The 9,778-nt window shown below is 41.4% G+C and overlaps 1 protein-coding gene across 1 annotated transcript; it reads left to right on the top strand.

Annotated features, from left to right (window-relative positions):
* Nucleotides 1–2,599: 2,599 nt before the first annotated feature.
* On the top strand, nt 2,600–6,753 carry nkapd1 (NKAP domain containing 1). The gene is made up of 5 exons (XM_076146509.1): nt 2,600–3,007; nt 3,456–3,541; nt 3,654–3,794; nt 3,881–3,934; nt 5,504–6,753. Exons 1-5 carry the CDS (start codon nt 2,939–2,941, stop codon nt 5,955–5,957), a joined length of 804 nt encoding a protein of 267 aa, XP_076002624.1. The 5' UTR covers nt 2,600–2,938; the 3' UTR covers nt 5,958–6,753.
* Nucleotides 6,754–9,778: the final 3,025 nt, after the last annotated feature.

Genomic DNA, 9,778 nt, shown 5'->3' with positions numbered 1-9,778 from the left:
AAAATTTACAAACATATTGATAAGTTGAAGGAAGGACAGTAGGCGACATGTTTTGATAGTGTTGGAATATAACAAATAATGTCAATACACATATAACTAATCCAGTAACTGAAGTCAAGTAACCAAATGGCTATCCCCGGGAAAGTCTGGAGATAATACACACAAGCATCTACAGCGTCTCTCTCTCTCTCTCCAGGAGGGCTGGATAACACATATCTGCCATTAGGTGAAGGACTCACTCTAATACACTTTATCAAAGCCTCAAACATCTGTGGCCAGGAAGAAGGAAGAGAGGGGGTTTGCATAGACGGGCAGTCAGGGGGAGCTTCTTCAGATCAAAGGGCTAATTTCACTATACTATTGTTCTTTAATTTACACAAAGAGAATTCTACTTTCCCCCACAGACATCTGTTCATCCCTCAGATTTGAATCTTAGCGCTGCCCCTCTTGAAGCCGGCTGACCAATAGATAACAGTTAAACTACATTGTCATCAGTGAATTAGAATATTATGTAGATGCCCTGTATATGCGGGATAAATAGGGCAGCACGGAGATATTTGATTGTCCTTCTTTGGTGCATGCCAGAGTTGGAACCAGCGCTGTCCAAGGTCTTATTCCAGTAAAGCTCTCCTGAAGATTCCAGTTCATCTTTGCCTCATCTTTTCCTCTTGATTCACCACAAACGAACACGCAGAAGAATATCAGAACGATTCTTCAATAATAGATTACTTTAGTTTATATCATTTTGCTAGTTGGTCATTTCTTGTCAGTTGGTCTATGTGTCACACAGCCGGTTAAGTCCTGCTGCTGTGTAAAGGAAAACATCAAGTATAAAGTAACGTGAGTATTTGGATGACATTCACTCATGTCTGCAGATATGGTCGATCAGAGCGCACTCATGCCTGAGCTCAGGATCTGTGCAAAGATACTAATGGGGCAAAGAGAAGCAAAACAAATGTGTGTCTGTAGATTGAACACAGAGGACTGTTGCTGTGGGAACAAGCGGCAGTGCAAATCGTATAACTCGTGCTGTCAAACTTCACTCGGCACATTTGGTGGCTGAGCTCCACCAGGTGTCAGAGGTTTTGGGTTGTAATGTTCCAAAACTGAGAAAATGATTTCCACATCCACCTGTTAAATAGAAGCGAGTCCACATTTACCAAACTCCAACATGCAGTCTCACTATTTGAACAGCAAATAGAGTAAATATACACAGTGTGTTGACAGGTATGTATGTATGGATGTAACTCTTTGATTATAATCCAATTAAGGCAATACATGTAAACATCATGATTAGATTGAAATTGGCATATGTCAGAGAATTATGCAAATTTTTATTGATTCAGATTTAAGATGAAATCGCATTATGGCGCATGTATGTTGTTTGAAATAACAATCAATTCATTTATTTAAACTGAGTTTTAACATTCTTGTACACATGTGCATGAGTCTCCTTCCTTTCTTCTTCTTGGGTTAAGGCTAACACACTTCTGTTTGTGTCAGGATATGGATTTGTGCTCATTTTGTCCTTAAGAGATTATATTTTCTCTGCGGTGTCTTTCTTTTCCTTTTCCTTAAGCACCTGGGGACTTTGAAAAGAGATCCTGACCCACTTACAGCTCCACCAGTCTGTTGTTTGTATGCCAGGAATGAGAAAGAGAGAGGGAGAGAGTTGGTAGATGAGAACGAGATGATTTCAGATAGCAAAGTTAGCAGTCTTCTTTCCCAGCCTATCCTCAAACAACCTTCCTATTTCTGCTCCTCTGTTCTTTTTTGCACGCTGGTTCCTTTGTCTTACATCTTTGGCTCCTGAACAATATTAAAAAGACAAGGGCAAACTCAAACACAAAGCAAGAAGAATGAAGATTCGGCTGAGGAGTAACAGGAAGATGGGGGAGGTGTGAAGGAAGCTATGAGTTTCTTTAATAGTGAAATTGTGAGGAGTTGACTTTGCTGTTCAGAGCGTGGCCAGAAAGTCATTTCACCACCAGGAGGTAAGAAGAAAGCCGGTGTGCCACAGGGACGCCACACGGGGGGCCAATTTGTAAATCTAATTAGCTGCTGACATAGAACAAATTGTTTGCATGGTCACCATCATATTTGGTTAAAACCCATCATTCAGCGAGCGGCGAAAACAAGACTTCTATTTCTGCTTAATGTCACTGGCCTTCAAACACACACACTCACACTCACACCAAGCGCAAGGCATCAATTCTTATTGTTCCCTAGTTATCCCATTGATTGTTGTTGCATCATTTAGAAAAGAATATGGTTATAGTTACTTAGTAAATCAAGAGATTTAAAGCAAAAATGATGTTATTGTTATGTTAACAATTCGAGAATAAAGTCATATGTTTCAATTGAAAAAAATCTAAAGGTTAGAATCTATTCTATTCTATTCTATTCTATTCTATTACATTCTTTCATATTTTTAACTTGTTTTTACAGAGAACAACTCGCGTCATCAAGTCGCTACAGCTACAGGCTGACAAAAACGTTTTTTTACGTTAAGTTTGTTGAATAACACTAACGTGACGTCATGATCATGTAAGTGAATGGTCCCGTCGCTCAGCCAATCACAGCGCCGCTCTTCATACGTGCCACGTCATAACGGCGGAAGTAAAGTAGCGGTTGTGTTGTTGTGGTTCTTGAACGCCACACTTTTTAAAAGCTTAATCAACCTTCTGGCACGGCCGTGGAAGAGTTTATTCGGCGGGGGTTTATGTGTTAGTTTGTATTCGGCCAGTCGAGTTTCTTACGATGTGTTTTCGCTTCTGAATGACCAAGTTTGACCTCGCCAACGTGGACGCTAGCGGTCTAAGCTAACACGGTGCTACATGTTGCTCTGCTGTCTCAAGGCTTAGTAACAAACATCCGCTTTGTTTGTTTGTGCCTTTACATTAAGTCAGAGGTTCGATTCGTTCATTTTAACTTCACCATGGCGCGGCTCCCGATGGGTAAGCTGCTGTTGAGGAATGTGATCCGGCACACAGATGCTCACAATAAGGTAAGTGTGTGTGTCCGTGTGTGTGAGGGGGAGAACTAAGCGTGATTTACTGCCTCAATCACTGTACAATACAGTACATAGTTGCTGTGAATGAAAGATAGAGAGAGTGAGGACGTGTGTGTGTGTGTGTGTGTGTGTGTGTGAAAGAGAGCGAGCAAGAATGGCAGGTAGAATCGTGTGTTGGGTGAGAGACAGCATGTCTGTATGTGGGAAGCTAAAACTAGGGAAAGTGTTTGAGTGAAAAATGTGAACGTAGGAATGTGTGTGTGTGTGTGACTGAGATAGAATGATTGTGTGTGTGTACGGTGTGTGTGTGTGTGTTAGGGATGGATGGGGAGAAGAAGGAGCGAAACAGTTGAAGGCTGTGACAAGAGAAAGAGAGAGGAGACAGGAAGGATGACTGTTTGTGTGAGTGTGTGTGCTCTAACCTGTGTGTGTGACTCTGCAGATCCAGGAGGAATCTGAGATGTGGAAAATGAGAGACTGGCAGAAACAAACGTCCAGCCAAAAACATTTGTCATCGGACTGCATGAGGTGAGAGCAGCGAGCGTCGCTGTTTTTAATGTGGACTCAGCCGTCCCCCAGAGCTCATTCTGGGCCTCTAACGTAGAGCGACGCTGACCTATCAATCACGCTTGTCTTCCAGGGGCGCTATGCACTGTGATCGAGTGGCTGATTATTCCCAGGACGTCGGCGGGAGCGCAGAGAGATCGTCGGGCCACGATGACAGGGAGGCTCGGTACTGGACTCGCAAATTGTACGAATTTGAAGAAAACGATGCTGACAGGTAAGCGGCTCAGTTTTCCTCCTCAATTTATTAAGGTTGGTATGCTCTGGGAAATGACTGCTGCTCGCTCTGTGTTCACACAACAGATGGGGACACAGTGGCTTCAAGGAGCTCTATCCCGAAGAGTTTCAAAGTGACGGGTAAGACAAGATCACACTCTGAATTTTAAGTATTTTCCTGCCGCATCAAGTAAATTCAGTTTCGTGAAATTAAAGCAACAGTGTCACTTTTTAAAACATGCTTTTTGCTGAATTGGATGCAAACCTCTTTATGTCAAGAGGAATCTGACAAAAAGACTTTAGACCCAAATAACACAATCAATACCTCCAGTTGGTGATGGTGTGTGGTGTTTTAGGGGGGTCAATGGTGTTTCCTCTATGATTCCACCTACTCAGCATGAATTGATTCATCCTAGCGCTTTGGAAGGGCTCCTTCTTCAAGCCCCGATCAAACAGAGCCTCCTTTCCGCAAACGTGCCTGCGAATAGCCAACAGCAACACGTTGTCCGAACCGCAGGCGTCGTCCTCTGCAAGCCCCACTTCTCTTTCTGTGTTTGCAGGAGGTTTTCAAACGACTCCGGTGTTAATCCACCCGAGGCAACACTGGACGCTCAAAGCTTTGCCCTTTGGCAGCGCTCGCAGCTTTGCATGGCATGAACAAGGTCCTAACGGGAACGCCAAGGGGCACTGGGGTGTGTGCAGATGTAAACACAATTCCGGTGGGGATGGGGTTGATGGACAAACTCGCACAAAGCCAGAACAGTTGCGTAACATTTCCTCCCAGTGTTCTGCTAACTCTGTGTGAAGGAGGCTCATCTTTTGGAATAGTATAACAGTACGTTTCTGTTTCGTATGAGATAATCTAGAAATTGGAAGTGTTGAGGAACGAAGCCTTCAGATCAGGCCAGGAAAGGTCTTTCGTAAAGATTCTCAAAAGTAGAAGTCAAAGGAAGAAGTTCAACCAGGTAGAATCAGGTGGGGTTCAGTTTATTGCAAACAAACAGTGAGAATCAAGTATTTCTAAGCTTTGAACATCATCGTTTATACACTCAAAACAGTCCCTCCTAGGATCAGTAGGGTAGAGTAGCTTTTTCTATATGCATGCCCATATGTGGCTTATTTTCTTGTCGGCCATTTCCACATTGTTACACCCTTGTGCCCATATTGGTGCCTCCTGGGTGTTGCCTGTGTCAAACAGTGTTACAAACATGTCACATAACCATCCAGGTGTCCAAACCCAAAGTCTATACACCCTTAAGGTATCGCTGGACTTTCCAAGTATTAACTGACCTTTTCTCTCCCCCCCCCCCGTCACAGTGCCTGCACAGCTTTCCACACCTATATGCCCTAACCTCTACAAGAGTTCAATCACAGTTTTCTTACCAACGTGAAGGATTTTTCACACACTATCTGATTATAACACACACAGTTATACTGAATGATTTTATTGCCATATAAGATTGTGATTTATACACAACAGGGGGTGATTGTTTAGTTTCTCCAGTGAAACGAACGACTAGACTTGCTGTCTGACAGGTCAGACGGCTGCTATATTATAACATTCTTAAGGGAAACTAATCAATACTTAACCATTAACCTCCCTGTTGCTGGCTGACACATTTTGTGGTTTTCTTTGGCACACTATGACTCGACCAGTGAACACAACTGATTGATGACTGTACATTTATTGGCCTTTCTTTTGTCTTGTAGTGAAAGAGCCGGCGGCACCAAGAAGAATGGGCACAGCAAAATGAAAAGGTCCAGATCCAACACAGAGTCAGGTTTGTCGAAACCTTCCAAGAAATCTTCCCGACAGAAGAAAAAGAAAAAGAAGGAAGAGAAGAAAAAGCGAAAGAAGGCGACATGTTCCAGCAGCGACAGCAGCAGTGACAGCAGCAGTGATGATGGCAGCGGCTCCAAAGCCAAGCAGAGGAGGAAAAAGAGCAAAGCTAGGCACAAAGACAAGAAAGGTGCAAGAAGTAAAAGCAGAGAAGAAGAATGCAGTAGCGGGAGCGGCGAGGAGGGAGATGGGCAAAGGAGGACGCGCCGACCGAAGAAGAGAAAGATGGACAAAGGCTCCGACTCGGGGTCAGACGCTCAAAGAAAGAGGAGGAAAAACTGGAGAGCAGCAGGCGAGAGTTCAGAAGACAGCTCTGCAGACTGAGACATCGACGCCGACACAGGAGGCTCACAGGTAATGGCGAGGAAAACCACTATGGATTCCTGAGTTCACCTAACTGCGCCGGAGGCCTTTTCCTCTGCATTCTACTTTTGTTTGACAAACCCCAGCCGTCACCCTGTTCCCACCAGCCCCATCCCATCGGCTCTGCAGCAACCTCAGAAATGCCGTAGAGAAGTTGGAAGCGGCAGCAAGAGAGATTGTGGGTTAAACACCTCCTGCCTATTAATGAATTGTGATGACTGCAGGGTCATTGATTGGTTTTTGACGCTGGTGTCAGACTGTCTGTGAGTTCTTCTGTCCTGAGAGAGGATCACTCTATTTCATGGATATTTATAATACCTTTTTACTTAGGTGTTTACAAACGGCTTTTGCTTTCTGTTTATTTGTGAGGGTTTTTAAAGATTTTTTGTAGATTTTAGTAGTTGTTTTAATATTTGTATGCAATAATGTAATTGCGATTTTGTAATTGAACTGTAGAATACACATTTTCAAATTACATAAAACATTTGCATAGCCCATGAATGATTAAAATGTTCATGTTATTTCATGTTCCTGCTTTGTTTCCTATTCACAAATCTGATTTGTGACCCCCCCCCCCCCGGTCAGCGCTGCATCCCCTCAATGCATACTCACGTCTGTTTAGACTGCAATGTGTGTGTCTGCTGGACAGACGCTGGACACTGCTAGCTGCCTGTGCTCAGACGGATGAATGTTACATTGTGGCCCCTGGAGGAGCCTTGACCTTAAACTGGCTGTGAATAAATGTGGTTTAACTGAGGATCAGCAGATTGTCGTCTTCTGTTGTAGTTAAGGTTGATATAGCTGAAAAGTTATAGCACAAGTTAAACAACTACAAAAACAGAGAAAGTCATTGTGCTCTTTCTATCCTTTCTATCTCATTCTGTCATTCTTTCCCATTTTCTCATTTTGTCATGTATTTCTCTCATTCTTGCGTTCTATTTGTCCTCTTTTCTTTTTACGTTGTGCTTTCTATAAGGGGGTGGCCGGAGGGTCACTGGTTCGAGTCCTGTATGGACCAAGTAAGTGGACTGGTGAGTTGCCAGTTTGCCTGCAGGGCACTGCCGAGGTGCCCCTGAGCAAGGCACCGAACCCCCAACTTCTTCACAGGTGCTGTAGAATGGCCATTCTACGGCACCCGTAGAAAGTAAAATCATGAAACCACAAAAAAAAAAAAATTCTCTCCCTTGTCACCTTTTTGAATATAAATATATATTTAAGTGTAATAAATAAAATACACATACAGTAAAAACAACATACCAAGCACTATCATCTAGCATCCATTCATCAGAAAACTAGAAAATTATACATTAGAGGGAAGTAAAATAACAGTTGTAACAGAGCGCCACATGCACTCCTCTGTAAGTGCATGTTTGTGTGTCTGACATGTGATTGCTGTGAATTGCATGCAAACTGACTAGAATAAAGTATCTTAAATATTAAATCTTCAAAGATTGTATCCCCTTTCTCCCCTGTTGCCCAGTGGGGGGCTTTTTCACATCCTTTTTCTCACGTTCTCATTCTATCGGTCATTGTCTTCACCTCCTTTTTCTCACGTTCTCATTCTATCGTTACATTCTTCACTTCCTGTTTCTTATGTTATAGTGCTATCGTTCATTTTCTTCACCTTCTTGTTATCCTGGTTCTGTTGTTGTTGTATTGTTCATTCGCTCTTCTATTTTATTTCTCCTCCTTTTTCTCTTCTATTCTTTTGTTCTTTTTCTTCACCTCCTTTTTCTCCTTTTTCCAGTCTCTCATTCTCTTTCTTCTCCTTTTGTAATTTTTCTATCCTTGGTCATTTTCTTCACCTCCATTTTCTCAATGTTCTATTTCGTTCTTTTTTTACTTCACCTCCATTTTCTCGGTGTTCTATTCTCACGTTCTTGTTCTTCTTCACCTCCATTTTCTCAGTGTTCTATTATGTTGTTCATTTTCTTCACCTCAATTTTCTGTTTTCTATTCTCTCGTTCATTTTCTTCACCTCCTTTTCTCTCAATTTCCGGTTCCCCGTTCTTTTCTTCACCTCCATTTTGTCAAGTGTTCTTTTATATCAATTTTCTTCACCTCAATTTTCTCAGTTTCCTATTCTCTCGTTCATTTTCTTCACCTCCATTTTCTCAGTCTCCTATTCTCTCGTTCATTTTCTTCACCTCATTTTTCCTAAGTTTTCTATTCTCTCGTTCATTTTCTTCACCTCCATTTTCACAGTTTCCAATTCTCTCGTTCTTTTTCTTCACCTCCCTTTTCCTAAGTTTTCTATTCTCTCGTTCATTTTCTTCACCTCCATTTTCAGTTTCCAATTCTCACGTTCATTTTCTTCACCTCCATTTTCTCACGTTCCTATTCTCTCGTTCTTTTTCTTCACCTCCTTTTTCTAAGTTTTCTATTCTCGTTCATTTTCTTCACCTCCTTTATCTCAGTTTCCTATTCTCTCGTTCATTTTCTTCACTTCCTTTTTCTAAGTTTTCTATTCTCTTGTTCTTTTTCTTCACCTCCATTTCCTTGGTTGTCTATTCTCTCGTTCTTTTTCTTCACCTCCATTTTCTGTTTTGAATTCTCTCGTTCTTTTCTTCACCTCCTTTTTCTCAGTTTCCTATTCTCTCGTTCATTTTCTTCACCTCCTTTTTCTAAGTTTCCTATTCTCTCGTTCATTTTCTTCACCTCCTTTTTCTCAGTTTCAAATTCTCTCGTTCATTTTCTTCACCTCCTTTTTCTTAGTTTCAAATTCTCTCGTTCTTTTTCTTCACCTCCTTTTTCTCAGTTTCCTATTCTCTCGTTCTTTTTCTTCACCTCCATTTTCTCAGTTTCCTATTCTCTCGTTCTTTTTCTTCACCTCCTTTTTCTAAGTTTTCTATTCTCTCGTTCATTTTCTTCACTTCCTTTTTCTCGGTTTGCTATTCTCTGGTTCATTTTCTTCACCTCCATTAACTCGATTGTCCATTCTCTTGTTCATTTTCTTCACCTCCTTTTTCTCAGTTTCCTATTCTCTCTTTCATTTTCTTCACCTCCTTTTTCTCAGTTTCCTATTCTCTCGTTCATTGTCTTCACCTCCTTTTTCTTAGTTTCCTATTCTCTCGTTCATTGTCTTCACCTCCATTTTCTCACTTTCCTATTCCCTCGTTCATTTTCTTCACCTCTATTTCTCACTTTCCTATTCTCTCGTTCTTTTTCTTCACCTCCTTTTTCTCAGTTTAAAATTCTCTCGTTCATTTTCTTCACCTCCTTTTTCTCAGTTTAAAATTCTCTCGTTCTTTTTCTTCACCTCCTTTTTCTCAGTTTCCTATTCTCTCGTTCATTTTCTTCACCTCCTTTTTCTCAGTTTCCTATTCTCTCGTTCTTTTTCTTCACCTCTTTTTTCTAAGTTTTCTATTCTCTCGTTCTTTTTCTTCACCTCCTTTTTCTCACTTTCCTATTCTCTCGTTCATTTTCTTCACCTCCTTTTTCTCACTTTCCTATTCTCTCGTTCATTTTCTTCACCTCCTTTTTCTCAGTTTTCTATTCTCTCGTTCATTTTCTTCACCTCCATTTTCTAAGTTTTGTATTCTCTCGTTCATTTTCTTCACCTCCATTTTCTCAGTTTCCTATACTCTCGTTCTTTTTCTTCACCTCCTTTTTCTAAGTTTTCTATTCTCTCGTTCATTTTCTTCACCTCCATTTTCTCACTTTCCTTTTCTGTCGTTCTTTTTCTTCACCTCCTTTTTCTCACTTCCCTTTTCTCTCGTTCATTTTCTTCACCTCCATTTTCTCAGTTTCCTATTCTCTCGTTCTTTTTCTTCACCTCCTTT

Source organism: Genypterus blacodes, unplaced genomic scaffold (assembly GCF_046128005.1).
Source record: "Genypterus blacodes isolate CSIRO-AG114 ecotype Tasmania unplaced genomic scaffold, CSIRO-AGI_Gbla_v1 ptg000032l_1, whole genome shotgun sequence".
In the NCBI taxonomy this organism is placed as follows: Eukaryota; Metazoa; Chordata; class Actinopteri; order Ophidiiformes; family Ophidiidae; genus Genypterus; species Genypterus blacodes.
The sequence above is the reverse complement of the archived record's forward strand: the minus strand, read 5'-3'. Positions and strand labels throughout refer to the sequence as shown.